At 53.1% G+C, this 27,677-nt stretch overlaps 1 protein-coding gene across 2 annotated transcripts in view; it reads left to right on the top strand.

Annotated features, from left to right (window-relative positions):
- The first annotated feature begins 11,794 nt into the window (after positions 1–11,794).
- Positions 11,795–27,677, top strand: part of TBX4 (T-box transcription factor 4) — a 34,971-nt gene continuing 19,088 nt past the window's right edge. The window contains exons 1-4 of one of the 2 annotated variants that reach the window (XM_053961525.1): positions 11,795–12,008; positions 14,770–14,928; positions 15,726–15,820; positions 27,386–27,505. In XM_053961525.1, coding sequence (XP_053817500.1) covers positions 14,773–14,928; positions 15,726–15,820; positions 27,386–27,505 — 371 coding nt within the window. In that variant the 5' untranslated portion in view covers positions 11,795–12,008; positions 14,770–14,772. Of the gene's footprint in view, positions 12,009–13,192; positions 13,374–14,769; positions 14,929–15,725; positions 15,821–27,385; positions 27,506–27,677 lie in introns of those variants that run through there. The other variant, XM_053961526.1, reaches the window with a different exon arrangement.

Genomic DNA, 27,677 nt, shown 5'->3' with positions numbered 1-27,677 from the left:
TATATTATGGGGGGGGAGGGAGAAAGAGCTGAAATATTTGAGATTGGCCCTTCTGGGGGATTTATTACGTGTCTGAACTATAGTGTCTGCCTATTTTTTATTCTAAGCCTCCATGACAGGGGTCATGTCTTCCTCCATACACTGTACAGTGCTGTGCACAGCGATGGGGCTCTATTAAATGCTCAGGATGATTAATCACACCCTATAAACACACTTCTGGTGCGTTTGGAGGTGTGCACACGTGTGTGCATCAGCAAAACTCCAGCAACAGGTACCTGTCCAACGCCCCTGTGGGGTCCTGAGCAGCGTGGCCTGGCTGTGGGTGCTCCTTGGTGTGTGCAGGACGTTCATCTGGAGACCTTCCCGAGCTGTTTTTGTTCTGGTTCTCTGTTTTTCCCAGCCCTGATGGTTTCAGTGGTTTCCTGAGTGGGATGCAGTCCTGGGACATGTCCCAGAGGTGATGCAGAGCACGGGTCTGGGGGATTTTCTGGAGATTCCCTGCATGGGAGCCCATCACCCTCTGGGCATGGAGATCCAGGCTGTGAGGATGCAGGGGGATCCCTTTAGGACAGGGATTGCATTCCCTCTCCATCCACACCCCAAAATCAGGAGGCAAAGCAGACAAGCCGAGAACCTCGTGAGTCAGGGAATGAGAAAATAATGAGTGGGCAGGATGGACTGTTTGTAAATGTGTGTGAGATTAATGAGCAAAGGCTTCTCCACAGCACAGAAGGCATGAAATCAATCCCCACTTCGAGAATAATGAGGGAATCAATAGGATTACGAGGTTAAGGCTGGAGTAAACCTGAATGACAGCTGCAAAATAAATTTTATTTGGAGGACGTGGCTGGGGTTAAATGAAATGTAATAAATAATGTAAAGCATTTAAGGGGTGGGGAAATGGTCCAGAGATGTAAGGAAGAACAGAAGGCCCTACAGTTGCTAAATCTGCCCAATTTATACCCACAGCACGTTTTTACAGGTGAGTGATGAGTGTGACACACACCCTGCAAGGTCGTGCCTTCTCCCCTCATTGTGCAGGGCAGGGACAGGAGTAGAGGGGTGGCAGTGGTGCCACCAGGAGCTGGGGCTGCAGCAGGGGCACCGAAGCAGGACAGGGATGTGAACGTGAGCTGCAGTCTGGGGTGCATTTAGTGTTTACCTTGTGCGAGCTGCAGGTTGGTGCATCCCTTTTCCCCTGCATTTCTCTCCTGGTGTCCAACTACAAAAAGCCAACACCGCCTTCATCCCATTTCCCACAGAACTCCTGGAGCTGCTGCATGGCACAGAGACTGCCCAAAGCAAGGCTCACACCTACCCCATGCACAGATGCTCTGCCGTGGTCACTGCAGGGACAGGGGCCTTTCTGGATGTCTTTCCTGAACTTTTTCCACTTCTGCCCCCATGGTGGGAATGTCTCCTCCTGCTCTGTGCTCCAGCAGGCACGTGACGTCCTGCTGGCCTTGGCTTTGGGGATAAATCTGTGCAGGTGGGCGCAGTGCTGTGATTTCAGGTGCTCACCACCTTCTCCTGGTGGATGCTCTGGGGCATGAAGCTTTTTGGAGATTGATACCGAGTCTGCTGCTCCCTGAGAGCTCAGATACTTCCAGTGCCTCAGTGAAAACTGAGCTGCTCTGAAAACCGGCCACAGGCGTGGGTGCCAAAGCAGTGTGAAGCTGTAAATGGCTGCCCCGATTTTTCCAACGTTACTAACTCCCGGTCCTGCTCCTCCCTGCCTGCTCTCAGGGAAGGGGATTTGGAGTTCCTGGGATGCGGTCAGTGCTTTGGAGGCAGAGCCCAGCCCAGAGAGGTGTCAGCTGCTCCTGCCCCCCGAGGAAACGCATGTCCCACTGCAGGAGGAGCAGCTCCGAGTGGGGATGGGCAGCAGAGATTTTGCTCTTGAATCACCACGTAAAAACCTTTCTGCTTTTCCAGCAGGGTCACCCCGAGCCCCAGGGTTTGTTCTGCCGGTCGGAGGGTGCGTGTGAGGCTCAGCCCTGCTAATCACGGCTGCTCCGTGTGTTTTTCCAGTCGCTAAGGGTGTGACTAATAGAGCATAATGCACGCTGACAACAGCGAGCACAAAGAGAGGGACGTGAGCGAAATCGCTTCAATTTGTCCCCTGGCCAGCGGCTGGGTTTGCCCTGTGGAACATCCCTGCCGTGCTTGGTGGGAGGCTGAGGAGCTGGACTTGCCTCCTGCCACCCTCCCCGGAGCTCTGAGTGTCCATCTGTCCATCCCAGGGCAGTCGGTGCAGCATGGGGTCACTCTGTGAGGGGTTTGCCCTGGGCAGGGGGAGTCCCTGTGTGTCCTGACCCCGCTGTGTGTCCATGTCACTGCTGGTGCCACCAGCACAGGCTGTTGGTGGCACCAGAAGTTCCTGCATGCACAGGTGGGTCCCCAGCTGCCCTGTGTGTCCCTGCACTGTCCTGCAGCCCCACCTGCCTCCCACATGAGACCTTTCCTCAGCAGGATGCAGAAAAATGCCTTTAAGTTGCCTTTTAATAGCTCCTGTAAATCTTATTTTATGCTAAAGCTAAAGACACATTTACTATCGTCAGAAAGGAGGAAGAACTGGTGAATCCCTGCCTGGCCCCAAACCGGGTGACCTGGGAAGAGCAGAGGGAGAAGGCTGAGGGCCACGGTTACCCCTCATCACCTGGGGACACAGCAATGACACCAGGTAAAAACCTTGGGCTGCTGATGGGGTGCAGATCCCCGTGCCTGGGATGGGCTCAAGGAATCCTGGCTGCAGCACCTGGAGCTTGGATCAGGCTCAGGAACCAGGCTGGGGATATCCAAGAACCCAGGTGCTCGTTTTCCTCCAGCACCTTCCATGCCATAAGAAACCATAACAGGGTGTGTATATATATTTTTTTTTCATGTTTTTATTTAATATTTTTAAACCATTGCACAGGCAACCTCAATCCCAAATCCCAGCCCAGAGGTCAGTGGAGAATTGGCCCTGCACCTGCAACCTGAAACCAGCTCTGCCTGGCTGGAGAGCCTCATGCTGCGCCACTAATGAAGGGTTCAGGGGGTTGTTTTTCTTTTCTATTTTATTTTGAGATGCTGTTTTGAAGCACACGGCCAAGAGTGGGAATTTCACAGGGTAAACAGAAAAGCTGCTCTGAAGTTATTTATTGGTTCTGTTTTCCAGCACGTGGACTAGTATTGATTTATTTTGCAGTGTCTCCAGAGGCTTCTTCAAGGTTAAAATGTAGACATTGCATGTTAGGCTGGACTAAATACTGGCAGGAAAACACATTTGGCTCTTTTAATTGGAAAAACATATTCCTTTTGTCACCCTGAGGCCAAGGCTCTGCCACAGCAGCACAAGGAGGGCAGGGGAATGCACACAAGTGCGAGATGCTCTGCTTCACACTTGCTTGGGGAATTCGGTGGGAGCACAAAGGTCCCCACAGCCAGCTCTGGGGTCCCACCAGGCCCAGAAAGCAATTCCTCGAGGGAAGGTGGGGCCAGCAGCCATTCCAGGTGGGGAAGCTGGGTCTGAGCCTCCTGCTGACCGAACTTATGCTGTTTATAGGAGCCACCATGGCCAGGCTCGGTCCCAGCCTCAGTTTTGCCTCTGTGAGCTGCTCCCAGACAGCACCAGGGGCTGAGCAGGCTGCACAGCCCACTGGGGACAATGCTGATGGCAGGGACTCATCCCAAGTGGAGATGCTCCACACCAAAAGCAGGAGAGACTCCCACATGCCAACCTCAGACCCCACTACCCTGCTTTCTGTCCATGCATTTACAAACATTATTCAGGTGGAGAAGGGGATGGAAAAAAATTCTTCATCCCTAAGAAGCACTTACTTCCTCAGAGTAATTTCCAGCCTCTGTGCTGCTTGCTCCCCTGTCTTTGGCAGGTTAAGGGCCCCTGAAGGAGGCAGTGTCAGGGTGGCTGCTGCTGCCACAGGATCCCCTTCCCCGTCATTCCCGGGCCGGTAGCGACTGCGTGCAGCCAGGATGGAGGTGGGGAGCTCTGCTGGGAAGGTACAAGCTGAGGTTTAGAAATCATGATGTGTGAATTGAAATGGGAAGCAACGGATCTCGGGAATCACCGCAACTGCTACAAGGTGTTCCTGAAGCTGTCAGCAAGCCATCTGCCCGCTCGCCCTGGGTAAACACCGGCTCCAGCCAGCCCTCCTCGGAAAACCGGGAAGCACGGGGGTCCCATGGGGTGAAGCCCTCCAGGGCAGCAGCGTGGGCAGGGTGGGAGCGGGAGGAAAGGGGCTCTGGGGCTGCGGGAGGAGGGAGCTGCGCTGCCTCGCTGGCGCTGGGGCTCTGGAGCGGAGCCCTGGCTGCGCCGCTCGCTCCTCGTAACTCATCGCCGAGACACCGCCGTGGGGAGCCCGCGGCGGCCGCGCCGGGCCCGGCCAGCAATTTATGGCTCCGGGGGAAGCACGGCAGCCGCTCTGGGAGCGGAGCAGCGCAGGAGGAGAGCGCCTGGGGTCAGGCGGCTGCCCGGCTCCTTTCGCTCACGCCTTGCCTCCGCTCCCGGGGCGTGCCGCGCTCGCCCCAGGCACGGCGGGGGCAGAGGGGAGGTGAGCAGCAGGGGAGGTGGAAAGGCTGCCGTGCTCCTGCCGCACCGCACGGCACAGCTGCTGGCACAGCGGGGATGTCACCCCCTTCCCATGGGGACATGGTGCCATCCGCGTGCACCCGTGCGAGCTGGCACCGGCGCCACGTGGAAGCGGCCACGGGCTGGCCGCGTTCACAGCCCCGGCACAGTGAGGCATGTGGCCCTGATTGGAAAAAGCTGCGTGACCCGGGATGACACGGGTGCGGCAGTGCAGCCCCAGAAACGCCCCCCGACGGGTCGGGACTGCGGCATCGCTGCCAGCCCCGAGGGTGGGAGCGGGAGGGAGGGCCCTGGCAGAGACAGACCATGGGAGAGGGTCTGAGAGGCTTCTCATGGCTCCTCACGGGGTTGGAGTGCAGCCCTGGCCAGTGCTCCCAGCCCTGTGCTTGCTGTGTGCTCCAAAACTGTTAATCATGCCGTGCCTCAGTTTCCCCTCTGTGCAGGGGACAGTTGTGGCCTTGTCCCCAGTTGCCCAGAGAAATGTGCTGAGCTTCAGTAAATTCTGAGGCTGAGTGAGCTGAGAAAAGCAAAATTGGGAAATTATTTTTGCAAAACCAGTGCCAAGGTCCGCCAGTGCCATGCAGGGAGGAGTGCGGGGGGTCCCAATTTCGGGGCTGAGCCCCCTTGTCAAGGACGCTTGGTCCATGTTAGCCTGAGTCTTCCTGCAGTGCCAGCCAGCACTCTCAGCCTTCCCCCTCACCCACAATTCAAAATAAATACAGAGAGTGAACATGACCTTGAATGTATAGTCTAAAGCTTTTAAAACTCTCCTCTAATTCTTTTAACTTCCCGCACATCTATCCTCTGCACCAGCCTCCTCATTTCTCTTTCTCTACAGTAAACTTATACCCTTTCTAAAGTGCCCGGAGAAGACGCTGCAGATGAAATGTTGCTTTAGCTTAATTTCCTATTCCTAACATCTGCTTTAATTAATGTCATTTGCTTTGATTTGCTGCCAGCATGCCAGTGCGGCACTTCCTTCGTTTCGCAACCTTAACCATAACCTTGTGGGAATGAGGATCAGGTGTTCCCGGCTGATTTCATCTGGTTCAGGGCATTTATCTCGAGCTCTGAGGCTTTTCTGCACTTTGTCGGTGGCACCAGCACAGAGGCAAAACCACAGCGTTCTCCTTGGCTGGAGGTGCTGAGAATGTGTTGTAGATGAAGGATGCTGCTGTGGAAAGCACTGACCAGCATTTCTTACCCAGATTTTTTACACTTTCTAGGTTCAACTCACAGCAGGAACATGGCAAAACAGGAGAGAGGGGACAGACCCCTCCCCAGCTCCTGATTTGTGTCAGGATCAGAGAGGACCATCCTGCTGCTGTCTCTGTGCCTGCTGTCCCCACAGTCCCTGAGGCTCCATGGCCAGTGCTGGACCCCTCTGGCCAAGGTGATTCCTCAGGTTGATGTTCCCAACCCAGGCAAGCATTTTCCAGCCACTTATCAGCATGGAAATGAATGAACATCATGTGTCAGAGGTGGGGAATGATCTTGAGGATGTTCCAAAGCAGCCAGGCCAGCCCCTTGACCAGCTGGCAGACCCGCAGCAGCCTCATCACCTGGGGCAAGGTGAGAGATCCCAGCGTGGATCCCTCTTCTCTGGTGGTGGAGCAGTGGTTGGGGTTTGGGGCAGAGCCTGTTTTGCTCTCTTCCCTGCCTGGCTGCCAGGTCAGAGCAGGGAATAGCAGGGGCAGAAGCAGCTGGACTCTCTGTAGCTGTGGCTGTGCTGAAGTTCAGCAGTACAAACCTTCTCCATGGGAGCAGCTCCTGCTGTCCCCACTGCCCCTGCTTCTTCCCCAATTTCACTCTTGGTTTATGACAGGTGCAGACTGATCCTGAGGATCATGAAATCCCTTTTCTGTCCCTCTCTCTCTGCTCCCACTGCATGGTGAGACGCTTGTGCCCTTCCTCCAGCAGGAACAGCCTCATCCTCTCTACACCAGCAGGTCAGTGCTCTGAGCTGTTGTGTGAGAAAAATTTCCTAATTTGAGGGATCTTTTCCCTTCCCTTCTGATGGAGCCAGCAGAAAAGCAGAACCCAAGCAGAAAAGCACCAGAAAGCTCCCCACGACTTTCTGTAACTGCTTTGCTTGAGAGCAGCTCCTCGCACAGAGGAGCCTGGAGGAAATTTTAGCAATTGTCTGTTCTGGCCCCAAATCACTGGCACTTGTATACAGCAGGCCTGAAATGGCCCCTTTCCCAGACAGCTCCTTAAGCAAGGTTTTCCTGTCTCTTTATTTAATGAATCTCAGCCATCCTTTCTCTCCTTGCAGGAGCCAGGGGCAGATGCTGCTCCAGCATTTCATCCCTCCCCTCTCGTCAGCTTCCCTCGTTCTAACTGCAACAAATTTGGGGTCCCACAGCAAGTCATGTCCCAGGAGGAGGAAATTCCCAGCTTCTGGGCCCCATCCCAGTTGGCTATCATTTCCCTTCCTGTTTGCTTCTGTTGAGAACCTTCCCCGGGAATGGGAATGTGGCACATTTTTGTAGTTCTTGTCCCTTTACTGGGGGGCAAGAGCACCCCTAAGGTTGAGCCCTGTTTTCAGAGCAAACCCACTCCCTGGGCAGGGAGGAAAATCCCCAAAATGGAGAAGAGCATTTGTCCCAGGCCTGGCCCTGCCGCACTGCAGCCCAAGGAATGTGTGTCAATGTCCCGGGAGTGGGACGGAGGCATGGGAGGGATGTGACTGAGCAGGGAGCAAGCTGCCACATCCCAGAGGCTGGCTGGTGATGTGTGCTGCCCTTGAAGCAAAACCCTTCCCCAGAGTGGCCCCTTTCCCCCAGCCTCCTGCTCCCCAGACCCCCATACTCCCTTTCTCTCCGCTCCCATCTGCCTCTCACCTCTCCTTCCTCCATCCTGTTGTGCCTCCTCCTCCCCAGCAGCTCCACATCCGGATGAATGTTTGTGCCTCTGCTCCAGCCTCTACACTCCGGCTCCTGCTGCTCCCTGCTCCCCTCTGCCCTTTGAAATCCCGGCTGCCTTCCCGTGCTCTGAAAGCCTCACACCCCTAAACCTGCCCCAGGTGATTCAGCCAGGACTCGGGACAGGACTGATCCCTAGGAGGGTGATGCACGGCTCTCTGGCAAGGGTTTAATCCCTCAGGGCGCCTGTTTGCTCCTGGCTTAGTGTTTTCTCTTCCCTCCCCACAGCTGCAGTGCTGAGCCCTGTTTTGACCCCCTGCCATGCTGTGGGTCCAGCCCTGGATGAGGGAGAAAGAGGTAAAGATTCCCTCTGGGCAGCACGGTGGGGGAAAGGGACTGGCCAAAGAGAGCGGCAGGCTCTGCTGGGGTGTGAGGGCTTGCAGTGCTGCCTTGCTTAGGCTGTGGGTCAGGGGTTCTGGCCCCTGAGAGGGCTCTGATGTTTGAACAAGATTGTTTGGCCCCACTGGCCCTGGTTGCTCTGTCAGAGCATCACACTGCGCCCCACTGGGGGCTTGGACAGCGTCTATGCCCAGCTCCAAGGCAGAGGCAGAGCTGGCAGCAGGCTGCCTTCATTCCTCACGCTGGGAATTTCTCACCCAGACCAGCATTTCCCTCTGTTTACCCTGGAGGACAGTGATTTCCCATAGCAATAACCTCCTCCTCATGCCCAGCACAAATTGAATAATCACTTTGGGCAGGACTGTGCCAGTCCCTCATCCCTGCACGGTGAAGGATGGATGATGCCAAGGACTCTGTGCAGAGCCACAGCACATTGCCGGTGCACTGGCCTGGATTTGCAATACCTTAAGGCAGTTTCTTGCTCTGATGCAAGACTGAAAACAAGGTTCTCCTCTTTTCTTCCTGCCTGTGACAAGTGACTTGCTGTGCTGTCCCTTGGTGGATTGATGTGCCGCTCATTTTTGCCCACAGCCCAGGTGCTCCAGAGCAGCTTCACCCAGAAGGTTCCACGTGTCCACCTTCCACTCCGCCAAGGTCCCCGCAGGACACTGAGCTGCCCTGGGGCTGCTGTCCCCTCTCCATGCACACATCTGGCTGCCACCCTGACCCACACCCGAGTCCCTTCTCTCCCAGGCTGCCCTCCAAGGCCTCGCCGTGCCGGTGGCCACCAGGGATGTGCTGACCCGCTGTAAGTGGCACAGCAGTGGTGGCAGGGCCTGCTTGGCCCCCATCCCGTGCCAATGGCAGGCCCTGCTCAGACCCCATCCCACAGCCGAGTTTGGTGGGTGCAGGAAGCAGAGCTGGGGCTGCTGTGGCACTGGAAGCCAGGCTGCAGAGAAATCACCATGCTCTGCGTGCTGGGCTTTGTACTCCTTTTATTTTTTAAATAAATTCCCATTCCAGCTCCATTTGCCTCCTTCCATCCCCCAGCATGCTGTAGCTTTAGGGCTCTTTTCTTAAAAAAAAAAAAAAAAAAAAGTTATTGCAAAATAGATGGAACTTTTCTTTCTTTTTCTTTTTTTTTTTTCTTTATCTTTTGTATGTATGTAAATCTTGAAGATAAATCAGAGGTTTGGATGGGAGATACCACTGGGGACTATCTCAGTCTGACGCTCAGCAGGGCAGTGATCTCTGGACTTCATTCTTACAAAGACTTTGCCAAGCTCATGGTAAAATCTCTTCCTTCAAAAAAAAAAAAAAGTACAATTGATTTGAAATGTTATTTTTTTAGATGCTGCTTTCAAAAATAAAAAATTGAGCATATTCAAAAATAAAAATCTAGAGCATTTGGACAAAATTGGGGCTAGTTAAAAAAATTAAACCAATTCCACAATTGTTAGCTTTTATTTCTAAAATACTTAAGTTTAAAAAAAAATGTCTACATAAGGGAATATTCGTTGATAGTTTAATTATTTATGGATACAGATTTAACATTTCCTGGCTGCATCTTGCACAGCTTTGTTTGAAATTACGACGGGTGAGTACACTTGGTACACTGGGATAAAATTAATAAATACCCCCTCCCAATATTTAAAAACAAATTGGAATATGGTTCTTCGTTTGATTTACCCGGTTCCAGCGGGTGCGAGACTGAGCAGCACATTCGTTTACAACGTTTTAAAACATTCGTTAAAATATTTACTTAACAGTTTAAAACAAAGCCTTAGAGCCTACAAACGTGCCCAGGTCAGGGAAATACATGTGGATAATTGGGCTGAACGATTTGGAAGCAGAGAATCACTTGCATTTCAAACCGTGCATATTTCCAATACCCCCTTAGTGCATCTATTTTAGGCAGATGCTTAAGATTAAAGGGCTGCACGTCAGCCCGTATCTTACCCACGCTTCCTTGTCATCGTTTCTTTGCGATTAAATTTTGTGTTTTCCTTTCAGCCTAGAAGTGTTTGGTACCAGTCTCTTGGCAAAAGAGCCTGAGGAATGGAAGGGTAAAGAAATATGACCCAGCTGCTATGCACAATGAGGTTTGTAAGTCCTTGTATGGTATAAATAAGCATATTACACAGTTATTAGAAATTTGGCACTGTCGCTGTTTAGAAGCAAGACTCTGATGCTGTGTAATTCCTCCCGAGTCCATGCATAACTCAGTATTAGCCTTCCGTTCTTCCAGCCTTGTTACTGGCCAAATTCGGCAACTTTTTCTCAGTACTCATCCATTCAAACCCTTCTCAGCTGTGTAAACCGGTGAGTTTCCTCTCAAGTCAGTAAATCTATGCCAACCCACGCGGTCGAGGCTCGCTCCTGACTTTCCCCCCGCCGCCCTCCGCCTCGCACGGGGCTCTGAGCCGCCGCCGTCGGGGCCGCGCGGTTCCGTCGGGTGCGGACTCGGGGTTCGCTTCTCCCCTCGTCTCCGTCGTGGCTGGCAGCTTTTCTTGGGGGGAATAGAAGCAGGTTTTCTTCGGGGCAAGAGGAGCCACGGAAAGGGGCAGCGGCTGGAAGAGCGCTGGAGCATCCCGCCGAACGGATCTCACTCGGGTTTCCCCGGCCCGCGGACTGAGTGTAACTTCGGAGAAAAGCACAGTAAACTTTTATTAATCGCCGGTGTTTAGGGCCAAGGTATGAGCGAGCTCGGTGACAGTGATGAGTGGCTTGGAGCGCTGGTCCCTGAAAGCGGGGCTTATCCTCCCACTGCTCCCTTGGCTCGGCGTTGATGAGCCGTGAATAGGAGCCACCCTGCCGTCGGGGATCCGGCCGTTTATCTGCCGGGTGATGACAGTCGGGCTGGTTTCGCCTCGCCGTCAATTGCCGGAGCCTTCGGGAAGCGCACGGAGCTGCCGCAGCCGGGGGCTCCGTTCGACGAGGACGTTTCACCCCTCGGTGTCAGCCCCGTCCCCCTGCTCGGGGGGATGAGGAAATCCGTGCAGTCCCGGAGGAACCGGTCCCGGAGCCCGCTACGGGCAGGTGCTGCCCGGGCTCAGGGCACGGTGAGCCGAGCGCGGCCGGACTCAACCAGGGCCGCACGGCGGGGAATGGGCCCCACCGCTCCTGCATCCCCGTACGCACCGACGGGGGAGTCTGAGCCTGGAAGGAGGCCTGAGAGTTTTTGGATTTGCTTTAATTAAATCCTCCCCACCTGGGATTGCCCCCTCCACCCTTTTTTTTTTTTTTTGTTTTGTTTTGTTTTGTTTTGTTTTGTTTTGTTTTGTTTAAGGGGGAAAACACTGCATTTAGTCGGGAAGCTCAGGCAGCGGCCAGCATTTCCCCTTGCCGCGATTGCGGGAGGAAGGGCTGAAGGGACACCCATCCAGACAAAGCCCAGCCCCCGGTACCGGCTGCAGAGTCACACCAAAATTCACCTTGCCGTGGAGCCCGGCCCGCGGGGAGAGCCCGGCCCGCGGGTGGGAACCGGCGGCGGGACGGAGCGGTCCAAGCGAGGAGCGGGCGCGGTGCCCGCGGGCTTGGGGCACGGACCGGGCCCGTAGCTCAGGGGCGGCTGCGACCGCGGAACAGGCGGGGAACCGAGCGAGGCAGGTCAGCGGCGGGAGCGGCGCTCCCGGGAGCCCTGGCTGAGCCGGGCCTCTCGCTGCCCCTCGCCGGGACGGCTCCCCAGCCTTAGCCCCTTCTCAGTCCCCGCTCGGTCTGTGCGGGGACAGGACGGTCGCGGGTCCCCTCTCGCCCCGGCCCCGTCGGGGCCCGCCGCGGCCCGGTCTCACCTGCCCCATCCCGCTGGCTCCTGCGAGATCCGCTCGCCTCGCATCTCTCGGCCCGCTTGGGTCCTTTTTTTTTTTTTTTTCCCTTTTTTTTTTTTTCCTCCTTTTTTCTTTTCTTTCTTTTTTTTTTTTCTTGGTAGGAGTGGGGAAAAGGTTCATTACGAGGTTGACCCCACTTTACTTTTTATTCTGCTCCTGTTCCCAATTTCGGCACCACGTGACGGTGGGAGTGAGTTTGGGTTTAAATTCACTTTCAAGAAAACCCCGATAAGACCCCAGCCCCGCCGGCCCATGGCAGGGTCCCTGTGAGCCCGGCGCTGCGGGAGCGAGCGGCGCCTCGGCGCCCGCCCGGGACCCCCGGCTCGGGTAAGGGTGCGGAGGGGATGAGCAGGGGCTCGGGGGGCACGGTGAAGAGCAGAGCCTGGTGCTGTCGCGACATAGGGCGGGGCACAGAGGTGGAGCTGTCGCGACAGGCCTAGGTACAGGGGGTAGGGCGCGGTTCGGATGTGAGGGGCGGCTCAGCGCGGGGAGGGCAGCGCTGCGGGGCTCTGTGTGTGTGGCTTGGTAATCGCGACAGCCGAGCTGAAGTGGCCCTTTTAAGTCGCGACAGCACTCGGGAACTCTCCCGTATGTGTTCTCCTCCTGATCTGGGGGTTTAGCGTGGCGGTGGGAGCCCCGAGCAGGCGGTGGCCGTGCCGCAGCGTGAGGGAGCTCCAGCGGGCTGGTGTGAGGGGCCTCTGCCCTTGCCGCCCTCACCTCGGCGCAGCCCTGACGGCCTGGCCTGGCCGTCGCTTTGTTGTGGCCGCCCAGCTCCTGCCTGCCTTGTGGAAAGGCTCGGGGCTCTCTGTCGCGACATGGAAAGGAGGGGGAGCCCTGTCCTCGTCCCCGGGCTCTCAAGGGAGACCCGCAAACGAAGGCAGGCCGCAGGCCGGAGGTCGTGGGCACTTTGGTTGCAGTGCAGAGTCAGGGAACCCCACGGGGGTTGTGGGCCCCTCCTGAGGCGGGACCCCTGCCCGGGCGTGATTTCGGCTCTTCCCCATCACCTCTCCCGGGCTATCCCGGCTCCCGCCGCGGGGTCCGGCCGAGCCGGGTGCCCTTCCAAGCGCGGCCTATGCCCCCCGCTGCAGCCCCGGCCTTGCCCGGCTCCACGGCGGGCAGTGGGGAGCCCCAGGACCGTCGGGGCTGTGAGGGGGCGGTGGTGCCGAGGATGTCCCCTCTCCCCGGGCTCCTCCCGGAGCAACGAGCGGCTCCGCTCGCCGCCAGGCCCGGCGCAGCGCCGAGGCAGACCGGGGAAGGCCGCGGCCGGCTCTGGTGCGCGGGGGCCGGGCGGCCGCTGCCCCCGCCGGTGCCCCCCGGTGCCGACCGTCGGGCGGGCGCGGGGCCGGGCCGGGCGGGCCGGGCCGGGCCGGGCGGAGCGGGCCAGAGTCGGTGTAAGGGGATGTGATTGACAGCGGCAACGTCAGCAACAGGAGGGGAAGGAAAAGGGAGGGGGGGGGGGGAGACAAAGAGGGAGGGAGTCGAAAGGCCCCAAACTGGATCTTTATGGAACATTTTCCGCCGAGATCAAGGGAAAGTGAATCCGCGCAGCGGGGGATGCTCCGCACGCCGCTGCCATCGGGGGCCGCGGAGCCGCTCCCGGCCTGAGCACCCCGCGGATGCCCTTCATGCCGCAGCCGCCCCCAGGCCAAGCCCGGAGCCCCCCGCTGCGCCTCCTGCCCCTCGGCCGGCCGTGTGAGTTCCCGGGGTGCGGGGGGAAGGACGGGAGGGAGCGGGGGGTCCAAGGGTGCGGGGCTCCCCGCAGCCCGCCGAGCCCCGGCCTGGGGCGGGACACCGCCGCCAGCCTGCCCCGCTGCTCCCTGGTGCTCCCCGCCAGGCAACCTGCTCCGTACCGGGTGCACCGCTCCCGGTCCGGGGCTGGAGCCTTGCCCTCGGGCTTCGCCGCTGACAGCCTCCCTCCCACCTGTGCCCTCCCGGTCACCCGACTCCGCTCTGCGGTTGGACACCGGGACACATCCGCGCCTCGGCTGGGGCCGTCCCGTCCCGACACCCCGAGCCGGGCGGAGGGACCGGTGGAATTCTCGGGGCATTGAGCCCAGTACCGTGCTCCCCGCTTGTGCTCCCTGCCCCGGCGATTGCGGCTGGTCGCTGGGGTGTGTGTGTCCGCTCGCACACAGCCGGGCTGGCTGTCCGGCTCCTCGGCCGGAGCTCTCCCTGGAATTCTGGTGCGAATGGAACTGGGAGTCCCAGCCCCGCTCTCACCCGAGCTCTGCTGGAGCTGGAGTTTGGGGTGCCAGTCCCGCTCTCCCTGGAGCTCTGCTGGAGCTGCAGTTTGGGGTCCCAGCCCCTCTCTCCCCTTGCACAGCCGCTGTCCCGAAGAGCGGCTCGGCCTTGGCGGCTCGGGGCAGGGACCGGGGCTGCGGGCCGGGATCAGGAGCGCTCCCTCGAGTGCCCGCAGGTCCGCGGCCAGTGCCGGTTTCAGTACCCGGGATGGGCACCCCGCAACCCCCTCGGAGCTGCTCCCCCTCCGCGCCGCCGCTGCCCGTCCGTCTGTCTGTCCGTCAAGCGGGGCGGGCGGCCGCGTCCCTCCGCGCTGTAAAAGTCGGCGTTGATGCGCGGCAGCCCCGGCGGAGCTGTCAGGCCTTATCTTTATTGGCTTTTCCCAGTCTCCGTCCAAGTTTAAGAGGGGCCCTTTTATCTCGGAGCCCAGCACTCCCCCTGTTTACACCGTCCGGCTCCGCCGCAGCGCTTCGTCGCGGAGCCCCGCAGCCCCGACGGGACGGGGCACAGAGACCGACCGGGCCGGGCTGCCCTCCCCGACGGGTACCGGAGGGGAGAAAGAATCGGGGCTGGGGGGCTGCGGCCACTCAGACGTGAGCTGCCCTGGCCTCAAGCGGGAGAGCAGCCACGCGTGGGCAGGCCCGGCCCGGCTCTGCCGGGCACAGCAGTTTCACCCGGGGCCGGCGGTGTCACATCCCAGTGTCGCCGAGTGCCGCCGCCCGAGGAGCCACCACGGGCCGGGCCAGGAGGGCCTGAGCTCGCAGGTGGTCGTGCCCGGGGCTGGGCGAGGGGCCGGGGTTGGACGTGGCCCCCGATACCGCGAGCTAACATTGCGCCTCTTTCCCCCAAGGAAATGCTCCAGGAGAAAAGCCTGTCTGAAACCGAGGAAGGGTTTCCAACAGCCCCCGCGCCCGGCCATGCGGACACCTCCGCCGGCTCCCCCGTCCTCGGCGTAGCCGGGGGGAGCAGCACGCCGCTCAGCAGCCCGCAGCTCCCCGACCCCGAGCAGGTACGCTCCGTCCGGCCCCGCGTCCTGCCCTGCTGCGCCCTCACCCCCTCCACCAGCCCGGCCCGCACCGCGTATCTCCCCCGGCGACGACACGGGGAGCGATTGCGAGGAAAGCTCATTTTTCTTCACTTTTCTCTATTTTTATTTTTTTTGTTGTTATAATTTTATTTTCCCTATCCGCAGCCCGCCGTCGGTGCGTAAGTCGGTAAAGGGCGAATCCGAGCACTGAAAGGCGCGGCCGGCAGGGCCCGACCCGTGGCGGAGCCGCCGCCGCTCCTCCCGGGGCTGCGGCCCAGCGGGGAATTCGCTGGGGGTTTTCCATCCCTAAATAAAACGCGGCTTCTGTGCCTTCACTCTGCGCACGGATGCGATGTTCCCGATATCCCGCGGAACGCACAAAGCGTTCCTGGACGGGGATCCATTGTCCCCGCGGCTGCTCCTGGCCCCGGTTTTTGGGAGGCTTAGGGCGAGTCTACCCCAACAGATTTTTTTTCCCCAAGGAAAAAGAAAAAAAATAAAGAAAAAAAATCCCATTTAGCCGCAGTGTCCTGCCTGGTTGTGAAAGTCTGCAATTAAAACCGGCCTCCGTTTGTTTCTCTTATTTTTGGCAAAGGACAGCGGAATTTTTGAGACTCCATCCTCCTCCCGCACAGGCTGGTGGCTTTGCCCGGAGCCTCGGCTGCAGCGCGGGCCCTGAGTGTCCCCAACCCCAGCCCTTCCACGGCCCTTCCCAGCCCTTCTCGCAGGTTTTCTCCATCGTTTCTTGCTGTTCTCATTATCTTTTAATTTTTTTACAGACAATAGAAAATATCAAAGTCTATCTCCATGAGAAGGAGCTATGGAAGAAATTTCATGAAGCTGGCACGGAAATGATAATAACCAAAGCAGGCAGGTTAGTGAAAATTCCCTGCAAACATGCATTGCTTCTGATCTCTATGAAATGTCCTGTTTGCCAAGACTGGGTTTTGCAGAGCTGCCACAGTCAGTGGCATTTAAAAAATATCATTGTGATTGCAGATTTCAGTAAGATTTTTCAGTGTAAACTGTACTTGTGTTTGAGTGTGGCAGTTGGAATGTAGATGCAAGAAAATGTTGTGGAGTCGTTTGGAACATTTAGTCCCTGTTCTCTCTGATAATGTTTTGTTTTTTTTTTTTTAAATTATTTTTAATTAGGAAATTAGCATAATTGTGGTGGGTTTTTTTCCCGCCCCAAAAGCAAACCCCCTTCCCTTTTCTGTGCCATGCACTAAGACCTATGCTGGGACACTCTGCACCAAAATTTTAGCTTTACAAAGGGTCTTTTAATCTCAAAACTGAAAGAGAAACGGGTGCCACTTCTGGGGAAAAAAAAAATCTGTTTTCCCTTGGAAACAAATAATCATTTTTTATCAAAACAAAGCTCAGTGTGCACACCCAGGGAGGGAGACCAGAGCCTCACAGAAGCTTCAGTTGCCGGGAGAACCCAGCCCTGCCTCTGCTCAGGGCTCCTGTCCTGCCCGGGCTGCTCTGGTGGGAGATGGCAGAATTAACGTCAGAAAATTAAGAATCAGAATTAAACCTCAGGCCATCATCGGCTCGGGAATTAGCTAATTCCCAAGAAAATTAGCCGGATGTCACTGTGGGCAACAAAGTATCTGCCCTTGGCTTCTGCGGCAGCGGGCTCACCTCGCTGCCGCTGGGAAGGAAACATCGAGGCATAAACATTTAATTCCAGCGCAGCTGGAGCAGAGCAGAGCAGAGCAGAGCTTCTGCCCTGCCCTGCGATTGCTTGTTCTGCACCGTGCTAGCGAGCTGTGCAGCCAGACACTCAAATAACGGGGAGAAAACAGAGGAAAAAAAAAAAACCCACAAATATTTTCCATGCAGTATTTATTTCTCTGCGTTCTCTGATCCTTCGTGCAGAGTAGCCATGGGTGCTCATGGAGTGTGTGTGTGACTTTTCTCCCCTGTTTGCTGCTCACACTGTGAGACCCAGAACCCAACCCTCGGCATTGGATTTTTGGGTTTGATGAGCGCGTTCCCTCTGCTTTCCTCCGTCCCGGCAGTGCTGCTCGGTGTGGGGAAGTTAGACTCTAATAAGCAAGAAATTCCCATTATTCCCCCTGGAGAAGGGGTGTATGTCCCAGGAATCTTCCATTTATTTGCTATGTGGCTGTTTATGGAGTGATGGTGCAGGTAACTCTGTCCTTTTCACACCTTATTTTGGCATATAAAATCTCAGGGCTTGTTCTGCAGCGTCTGCTGCTGGGAAGAGCCGGGTTCATTTGGATGGGTCTGCTCCCTAAGTCGGCTCAGATGAGGGGATCAAGACCTCAGATATTTCACCCTTAATTTATAGTATCTGAGTGTGTCTGTGTGGAGACGTGTAATATCTGTACCAAATTCTAGACCCTAAGCATCCCAAACGTGCATGTTATCTCTCTGTAAGTCTTAACGTGGCTTGTTTAAACAGCTCCATATGGACAGGGCTCAGTCCCACATTCTTTGTCCGGTGGAGCTGGCAGTGCACCTTTCAGGAGGTGGGATGGGGGATAGACCACAAGATATACAAAAATTTGGGTATTTTACGTTACCCGAGCTAAATTCTCCATTGGCAAAATTCAGTGCAGCGCCATCGAGCTAAAAGAATTATTTTTTTTTAATAAACAGTTTTGAATTAAAAAAAAAAAATTAAGGAAGTGGCTGAAATGCTGGTGAATAATACGGAACAAAAGAACCTTTTTTTTTTTTTTTTTTTTTTCATTGGGTTCAGCTGCAAATGGTGTCAAATACAGGACGAGGGCTCTTATCGGTGTTTTCAGCAGCGAGGCACAGCCCCGCAGCCCCCGTGCCGCCGCTGCCGGGACCCGGCTCGGTTCCACGGCCCGGCCTGGGCTCTGCCGCAGCACCGACAGCAAAAATATACAAAATAATTAGCATGAAAAATCGAACAACTTAAACCCCGTGGTGCCTCGAGTCCCGGTTCATAGCGATGCCACGCGTGGCTGTGCTGAGGGCGGGGCAGCCCACGAGCTGCAATCTGCTGCTAATCCCCATGCAAAGGACAAAATGAAAATTATTACTTCATGCAGATTTTATTTTACCCAGGCTATTTAAATAGAGAGTCGCAATAATAAACCTCCTCTTGAGCCAATTAAAAAAACGATGGTTAATGGAGATTTGTGTGCACTTGCATTTAGCATTGGGGGGGTGTGGAAAGAGGGAAAGCGGCTAATTGCAGGCACTAATCAGGACTCTAATCCCCCTCCCAGCAGGCACAGAGATGCCCCTGAATGCCGTTAGTTGAAATCACTTAAATGTAGGTCTGTCTGACCTCAAGGGGCACAAACGAAAAGAAATGGAAGCCTGATTTTTAAATTTCAAACAACAACACACACACACAAAAAAAAAGAGTGACTTTAATGACAAGTTCACTCAATGGAGAGGAAATGTAAAGCTCAGCGGAAGCGTTAATTCCATGGCAATGGTGTAAAACAGCTTTTTTTTGTATAAACAAGGCAAATATTGATAACTTGTTGGGGGGAAAGGGGGAGTCATTTGTTTCGTTCTTTGTAGAGCTCCACAGAACGAGCCAACTATAAATTATCGAGAATTTAGGGTTGAGAATTACTTTAGGGGATTATTACTCCCTCTTAGGACTGATCTGTAGGAGATATTAGGAGAACACAGCAAGCTCAGCATTGAAATAGAAATCATGTTGTTGCCAAGAAAGTTTGATTTATAAAGTGGAAACATCTTTAAAATGCACTCGCTATCTTTTTAATGTCCGACTGCTTCATTGTGGGAGGGGAAAAAAAGAGATTATTTTATATTAAAAGGATCATCAAAAGATAAAAAGTTTATGTTAGCAAAGTTCCCTGAACTTCGGAGAAAAGCGCTCGGATCCCTCGGAGCGCCCGTGGCAGCGCCCGCAGGATGGGCGCCGGCTCCATCACTCAGAGCCTTCCTCTCCTTCCTCCTCTTTGAGGTTTGCTGTAATTACGGATTTCTCCTCCGGAGGATTAGCTGGTGATGGTTTTAAAGGGCTGAATGTCTGCGGTGCAGAGATCGCCCCGTCCTGGGCGCTGCCCGGAGCGCTGGGTACCCGCGGCTGCCCGAACCGGAGGGGAACGAGAGGAAAAGCGGCCACGGGTGATCCCTTCAGGCACTGCCCATCTCGAGGGGCGTTTTGCAGGGCAGGTTTTTCGGGAGGCAGAGGGAATCCTGCTGTTTGAGCAGCCGCTCTCCGCGGAGCCCCGGTGGGGCGGCCGCTCCCGGTCCCTGCTCCCCGCTCCAGCATCCCGGTTCCCATCCCTGCTCACAGCGCGGCTGGGGCGCTTTCCAGGGATGGGGGGAATGAGCGAGCTGTGAGCGCCTGGTTTTGGAAATAATTGTTCACAAACCTTCCCGTGTATATGTATATATGTGTGTGTGTGTGTTAAAACAAACGAAAACCCCTCCAAAACCAAACCAACCAACCAAAAAATCCCTTCCCCCAGAAAAAAACACTGAACCGAAAAATACCCTAAAAACCTCCACTGAAAAGTTCCGGTCGGTGAGATCCTATTAAATCAATTTAATCAAATCAATCTAGATGCTAATAAAGGGCACAGGGTGTATTAGAGGATGCAGATGCAGCTGCACATCTGGATTCCTCCCCTCTGGCCGCCCTGCTGTGGGGGCATCGCTCTGTCCTAGCAGGGTGCACACCTTTCCTGCGGGATTTTAGCAATTCCACACTTGTGAAATTGTACAAGGGGTGGGGAACGCAGAAAGCAAATGAGGGACTTCATTATAAATCTGGCTTTCCGATTTCATCCTCTTGGTTTTATGTGCTATTATTTAACTGAACAATTGTAGATTTTTTTTGTAGCTCGTGGCAAACCATTCTTTGTGAAATCTCGTCTTTCAGACTTTATTTCTGCTGGAAGTTAATCTTTGCTTCCACAACTTTCCTGGCTCAGGATTTCTTCTTTCTGTTAGATTATTTTTTTAGCTGTTTCCTAGGGTTTCTTTCCCAAGGTGCCAGTCTTTGCAGCATTGTAATTTCTATCCAGGTGTTGCCAAGGATAAACAATTTGATAAAGCTTTTATTTAATCAGTAAAAAATGCCAGTTCACAGGATGTCTGGTCATATTTTTGTGAGCAGTTTCTGAAGAGAAAATAATGTGTCATTTCTCTGTGGTAGCAGAAGTGTCCCTGGGGCATAACAGGAGACTCGAGATACTGAAATTGAGTTTTGGCTGGAGTGCAGGATGTGCACAGGTACAAAGCCAGCCTTGGTCTCTATGGTAGCAGGTTTTAAGAAGCATATGTAGGAAAATGTTGCAGAGGAAAAAAGTAGAATCGATAAAGCATCTTGCATGTGCAGAAAAGACCCAAATTCCCTTTAGATGTTCAAGTTTCATTTTATAAGTGGCTTATTTCAGTTTTTTTAAAAAAATCTGTTCCTAATCAACTCTAGCAAACGAAAATAAAACTAGTTTTTAGGACATCAAGGTCTGAAGAAGTATAAATGCTTTGGCTTAGCTGGTGCAGCTTTCCTGTGTGAATAATCCTTTAAAAGTTAAATTTTCCATGGCTCTGTAGGGCATATGGATGCCCAGTTCTCGTTACAATTAAAGGGAAATATTTGTCCAGAATCTTTTGAGGCAGTTACAAGAATTTCTGCTGATGGTTTTTGATCCAAAAGCAAACCTTAATATCCGAGATCAACGAAGGAATGTGAGCCGTCAATTTAAAACATAGAAATAAAATAGATATTTGAGGAATGTTTGATCTGCTTGCTCCTAAATTTGGGGTCCTGGAATTATCCTGTTCAGGCAAACTCCTGCTTTTAGAGAAAAAGCAGGAGAGAGCTCCAATGGCTCTTGGCTGGGCTGCTGAAGTTGTCGACAGCTTTGGCAAGGGAGACAGCTTGTGCACGCCGAGGAGGGCAGGGATGGGAGTCTGGTTCCTAACACACTTCTCTCTTCAAGCAGCCATCCCTGCTTTTTAAAGACATGGGATGCTCACAGTTAAGGGTGTTCCCAGAGCTTTCCCTGCTTGTCTTTGTGCTGGAGCTGTGGCACGGTGAGGGGAGGCTTTGGTCAAGCCCAGATCAGATGGGGAAGGTCCCAACCATTGCTGGGGCTCTGCTGCTGCCTCAGAGGCTCCTGGGCACCGGGGCTGTGGCTCCACCAGTGCCAAGGCTGCCTCGGCTCCTCCCTCAGCCCACTGCCGAGGGAGCTGGGCTGGAGAGGGAGCAAACCTGCCCTGAAATGCTGTTGGTGACCATGCTCTTGCCCAGGTTCTCTCTGAGGCACCGCTGTGCTGTGCTGCCGGTGCTGCTGGCACCACCTCTCCCATCCTCCTGCACGTTGGGGACCTTCTCTGCTCAACTTCAGCTGCAGCAAAATGAAAGCCCAGAGAAGCAGCCCATGGCCAGGAGCCTACCCGTGCTTCAAGTCACCATGGGGCAAAGAAAGGAAATGTTTCTAGACCATGAAAGCAGCCATCCAGCTCACCAAGTTCTCAAGTATGTGAGAAACAATGTTTTATTTAAAAATTAGATGTGCTAGCCAGAAGGAAAAAATACAACCTCGCCATTCCAAAATATAAAAATCCCTTAACTGTCTGACCTTCTCATCACTAGGTCATGGTCCTGCCACCAGATAAATCTCTGCTATCTGCCCATAGACTGAAAGTTCAATGTTGCTTGTGTTAGTGACAGTGAATTTGGGGTTGAAAAATGAACTACTGATGAGAACTCCTGTTGAACCTGTATTGTTTGTTATTCTGAGGCAAGGATCTGGCATGGGCTAATCCAGCACTTCAAAGTTAACTGCTCTTACTTTGTATACAGAGCGTCATAACGGAGTGGCGTGGGTGATAAGAGAAATAAGGGACTGAGGGTTAGGATACACTGGGAAAATGGGACCCTGTTGAAAAACTCTTTGATCTCTTTAAAGTATTTTCTGAAAGCAAGAATCTATCAAAAAGGAAATGCCATTTAAAAGGCTAAAAGAAACAGCTGACATCCCCAAATTTGTTTTAATCTGCCCTGGAGAATATTATTTTTAAAGATGCGTTAAGTCAGTGGAAGAAATACTTGTCGAAAGAAAGGAAATTAGAAAAAAATGAAGAAAGGTCATCAGAATGGAGACATAGTTCTTGAAGCCTCTGCACACCATTCTTTTAACAATGAAGACAAGAAGCAGCATCCTCAAGCAGCCATGGCCAAGTCTCAAGAAGAATTTGGGGCCACATTAGTCGTTAGCAGGGGCGCAGGTGTGTCACCTGCCTTGGTAACAGGCAGCTGAGCCATGGCATGGCTTGTTAGCCAAGATGTTGAGTGAGCAGTTGTTTTCTGATCCTTTCACAACCTGATCTGCTACAGGCAGCACAGCATGGGAGCTTCCAAAAATCCAGTCACTGTTTTACTTGGCCATCCCAAAAGCAAGGATTGTAAAATCTCTGTCTGTCTTTGGAAACCTTTGTCTTATTGTCTTAAAAAGTAGAATTTCAGCTGCTGAGCTGCTGAAGTGCTTGGGGGTGTTTTTACCCCCTTGAAAGGACAGAAGGAAGCACTCAGCAGTGTCTGAAGGACCATTCACATCTCAGGGACATGCAGTGAGCACCAATCCACATAAATCCCTGGGCTGCAGAGAGCACTGACAGCCTTTGGTGAGGGCATGGCTTGGGCTGTCCTGGTTCCATGCACTTTTCTCTATGGAAATACTGCTTGAATTCCCTGCTTACCCTGTGCTGGTCAGAGACATCCCTTCCCAGCTAATGCATCCATAGGGATATCAGCAATGGTGTTGGCATCTGAGTGCAGGTCAGATTCAATCCTGGTGAGCAGGAGGGTAGTGAGGGTTTGTTGCTGATGTGCAGTGTGGCACAGCCATTGTTCAGATGGGTATCTGAGCTCTTCAATCAGCTCTGATTCTCTCCACTTTTCTGGTTTGCCATCTTCAGCTCAAAAAATAAGATTTTGCTGGACATGGGAGCTTTGCAGCCCCCCATCTCTCCAGGATCAAGCAGACCTGCTCATCTGGGCATTAAAACACACGTGAGATGCCCACAGAGAGGCCAAGCCTGGAGAGCCTGGAAGGCTGGGAACTGCTGCCCCAAAGAAAAGCAAAGCTTTCCTCTTATCACTCACTTCCAAATCCAACCAGCCAATTACACATCAATTAAACTTTGTTTGAACATAATAGAAGCTTTGGCTCCATGTCAGCAACTGCTCCACGGTTAAGGGGATTGGATAGTAATAGTATAAATAAATAAACAAGAGATGCTTATTCTAACAGTTCATTTTAAAACAATTTGTGAATATCATGTAGAGATAAAATGTGCCTAGCATAAACTTAGCTAAGCAGTGACTGCTTCATTATCAGAACAAATAATTCACTAGCACATCATCTTTGAAGCTTGGGAGGCCTGTGGAATTGTGCTGCTTGTTTATTTTCCTGGCTTTTACTGTTTTTGCTACATTTCATCTGCAGGGAAGGGTTTAGCTGGGGCTCTGGCAGTGTGGTGCCAAGCTCTGGTGACACGGTCCCCAGTGCCAGGCTCAGCCCCTCTTCCCTCCCCAGGGCATCACCCAGTGACTGTGGGATTTTAATGCCACAGGGGGTGTCCGGCTCACACAGGGGGCACTGAGGCCTTCTCCCCATGATCGCTTTCTTTGAGGGTGCCTTTCTTTTGTGAACATAAAAACTGACTTAAGTTTTGCCCTGTGAGGGGCAGTGAGAGCTGCTGCCATGGCACAGCAGCACTTTGTCCCTGCCAGTGCAGGGGTGGGACAGGAACGTGCCTGTCAGAGCCACTAAACCCAGCAGAGAGCTTTGAGGGGCACACGAGACCCTCAGGATAGGGCTGAGGAGCCTGGATGGTCCCTTCTGCTCCAGCTGGAGCTGAAGGGAGGGAGAATGGGTTTAAATGTGCCTAAAACTGGAGTCCTGTCAATTTTGGTGCTTTGCAGACGAGGCTGTTGGGGCTGGTGCTTGGCTGCTCGTGCTGAGACCCTTGTGCATCACACGGGTGCTCCCAGGGCTCGTGGCCCGTCCCTGGGTGGGCAGGGGAGCTGTGGGGGTGCTGGTGGCTGGTGGGCTCTGCCCCCTGAGTGGCCCTGCTGCCTCTGCCTAAGGTGTGCTGCTGGGTTGGACACACACCCGGTGTGGCTTTCAAAAAAAAGGAGTACAAATTAGAAGGAAATTGGTCCAGTGCTGGACATCCCCACCCCAGGGATGGTGTTGTCATTGGCACATCCAGGGCGTTTGCTGCAGCCCGTGGACACTGTGTCCAAAGAGGTTTTGGGTCTAACAAAAGGTGATGAGGCCAGGAATTGCTGCAATCCTGAGTACTGGTGGCTCAAACTTCAGCAGGGAGCTGGGTGCACCCGTGCTGCACTTGTGCCCAGCACTGAACCTCACCGAGCTGCCCCACTTGCCCAGGCAGGGCTGCAGCTGCCCTTGGCACAGGAGGTGCCCTGAGGATCAGATGTCTCCTGCTTGCACACACTCCCCAGGAAGCCCCAGATTCCCAGTTTTTGTCCCCAGTTTCTGCTCAGCAATGCTCTCCCCTGGTTTGGCGCCGTGAGGGAAGGAGGGTGGATAAAACAGGGATCTGCCCGGGTCTTGCTTCAGACCTCCCACCAAAGCTGAGCTTTCCCAGAGCTTGGCAAGACGTTGGCAAGTTTTATTGCAGCGCTGGGTGATTCTTGTGCCTCTGCCGGTCCCCGAGCAATGGGTGATGAAGCAACCTATTGTCCAGGAGCTGGCCGGAGCGGAGCATCCTCCGCGGAGCCGCCCATCCGCCCGGAGCTCCTGCCTGCACAGCGCTGCCAGAGGGGCTGCTTGTGCAAAGCTGCTGCTGAGCTGCAGCTCCTCGTGCCTGTGAGTAGCTCCATTGACCTGTAGTAAATTTGGGGAAGCAGGCAGGTTTTTGGCCCCTTCCCAGGCCTGACAGGGAGCTCTATAGAGCCACTGTAGGCATGGCCTCGCTCCCGGGCAGGGCTGGTGCAGCTCCACCGTGGGTTTCTGCTCCCTTCTTTCAAACGGGACATTCAGAAAGGGCCAGGACACGGTATTAGGTGATGTCTCTTGCTTTTTTTTTTTTTTTTTTTTTTTTTTTTTTTTTTTTAAATTCAATCTGTATGACTGCATTTCCTTGGCCCCAGCTCTTGGGTTTGTCATGCCTTCCCATTAGAGATGCACAACCCATGTTTGTATCATATTGCAGAGATATTTACTAAACGAGCCTCTGCCAAGGGGTTGAGAAATATGTTTTCATTAAGAAAATTAAACTGACAAGTCCCTGGACGGCACATAAGTCGCATATTTTTTCTTTAAGGCCAAAATGCAGCAGCTAATAATAATGATGAAATGTCCATGCACAGCCAAATTACTAAAATCTACCCATGTTTTCCTGGAAAAGAATGTGGAGAGTTGGCAAACTTGGTTGTAGCTGGGTCTGTGGACTGCTGAGTACAATGCTACCACTGCGAGATAGTGAGTGGTTTGCAAGTTAAGCAACACCTTCAATCAGATGTGAGTCCCCATTTGTTATCCTTAAAGAATTTCAGCTGTATATATTATAGTAGTACTTTGGCTCTTTGTATTTATTTTAGAGGGCTATACTAAAGAACATTATAAACTCAGGCATGTCCATGCTATATGAACTCCATATGCTGAAGCTTAATTTTAAATGCCATTAAAAAAGCACTTAACATTTACAATATATCAGTTCAGCTACTTTAGCAGCTTGGATGTTCTACAGTAAATGAAATGATTGAGGGAAAAAGAAATTCAGAAGCTCAATGTTATAAAAATCCCCAGTGCAGGTATAACAAACTGTCAAACTCTGTCCATCTCATTACTGGTTTTTAATAATTTTATCCTCTCTTTTTTTCTTTTTTCTTTCATTTTTAAATGCCATTTTAAGGCCTAATTAAAAAAAAAAATCTTGGCATTCAGATTGGATTCCTTATACAATTTTTTTCAATGTGTGAATTGGTCTGTGTATTCACAAATTGAAATGTCCTACTGTATTTACCCAGGTGCTTACCTGTAGGAGGACAAGGTTAAGAGGAGTGCAGAGTTTATGAATGAAAATCAAAGAGGGACATTGCTAAACCACCCCTTTTTAGTCTGGGCTAATTACATGGTAAACATCTGGAATTTATGCAGGGTGGTTAAAAGAGTCAATTGAAACGATTTTGAACAGGGCCCATTTTGTTGCCTTCTCCCCAAGCTGCGACAAAATGGTGCTGCAGACTTGGACCAGCTCAGGAAAAGAGGGATAAAGTGGGGGACAAAGTGGCCTTGATGTCTGACAGAGAAATGACATCAGGATTTGGGCCCATCTTAATTCACGTAATTAGAACGAGTCCAGGATGTGGCAATTCTCATCCTCCATCCCCTTGTGCTGACGGGAAGGAGAACTTTGTGTCCTGGCTGGAGGGCTGTGGTGAGCCAGTTTGCTCTATTGACTTGGGTGTTTTTACTGGATGAGGAGGAGGTGGGGAAGATGGAGCCAAGAAAATAGTTATTCTGAGGATGTGAAGTGCCTAATCCTGCAAATCCTGGCTGCTGACACGGCCTCGAGGGATTGGGAAGCCCATGGCAGTGTCAGGATCCATTAGGGCCCTCTCCTTTGGATTGCAAGGCTGGACTGTGATGGAATCTGCTGTTTTCACAGCCACATAGCTTTATAAAAAGGTCTTATTTAACATTACAAAGGCTCTTGAGGTCTGTCAGACATGTAAATGTTCTCTGGTGATGCACTGGTTTATGGGATGCTCTAGTTGGGTGCTGGTTGCTGAAGCCAGTGGGACAGGCACATTTTGGTGGGAAGTTCTGCCATGCTCCAGGCTCCAGCAAGGTTTAATGGGTGTGCTGTGAATTTGGGAAAAGGGAAGGCCAGAGGAGCCTGTCTGCACCACCACAGGGTTTAACCCTTTGTCTCCCTCAGTCTTTATGGATCCTCAGTCCTCAGTTTGTTGTAGGGAACACAGGAGTAGTGGTGGGACCTGGTGGATATTGGGATTGTGTGAATGACAAAGCCTGTGCTCAGTTTCCTCTGAAATGTAGTCAGGTCTCCTGACTTTTCAAACACTTCCACAGCAGCAAGAAATCTGCAATTTTGATGCTGCCATAAGCCAGGTAGAGCCTCCTGTAGAAGTGAGGGCTCCTTATCCAAGCCTCCCACAAACAGGGATGTATTCACCCCCAACTCGTACCTCTCTCTGCACCCTCCTTTTCCAGGCACTGGCCCATAGACCCCCTCCCTATACCCTTACCAAAATTAGTGCCCACTTTTGCACCAGCACACATTGTGGAAGGAGTTTAATTCAGGTATGAACAAGAACCAATAATGTCCTCATGTGAATCCCTCTGATGGTGGATCTGCTTTTTGGGCTGCTGCTCCAAGTTTCCATCAGTTCCAGTGCTTCCATTCCTCACTAACGTGGTAACCCTCTGCTTTCCCTAAGGAGGATGTTTCCCAGTTACAAGGTCAAAGTGACTGGAATGAACCCCAAGACCAAGTACATTTTGTTGATCGACATCGTCCCGGCTGACGACCACCGCTACAAATTCTGTGACAACAAATGGTAAGACAACACTTCTGCTTGCCTGGTTTTCCATAAGAAATTTGCTATTGGATCAACCATTTGTTGTGCAAACTTAGAAACCAACAGAAACACCTTCCCACAGGAGGGATGCCAACTCAGCAAGGATGAACACGAGAGCCAGGGCTGGAAGTTTAAACCAGACAAATATAAA

The sequence above is a fragment of the Vidua chalybeata genome, chromosome 20 (genome assembly GCF_026979565.1).
Source record: "Vidua chalybeata isolate OUT-0048 chromosome 20, bVidCha1 merged haplotype, whole genome shotgun sequence".
Classification (NCBI taxonomy): Eukaryota; Metazoa; Chordata; class Aves; order Passeriformes; family Viduidae; genus Vidua; species Vidua chalybeata.
Note: the sequence above shows the minus strand (reverse complement) of the source record. Positions and strands in the feature narration are given on the sequence as shown.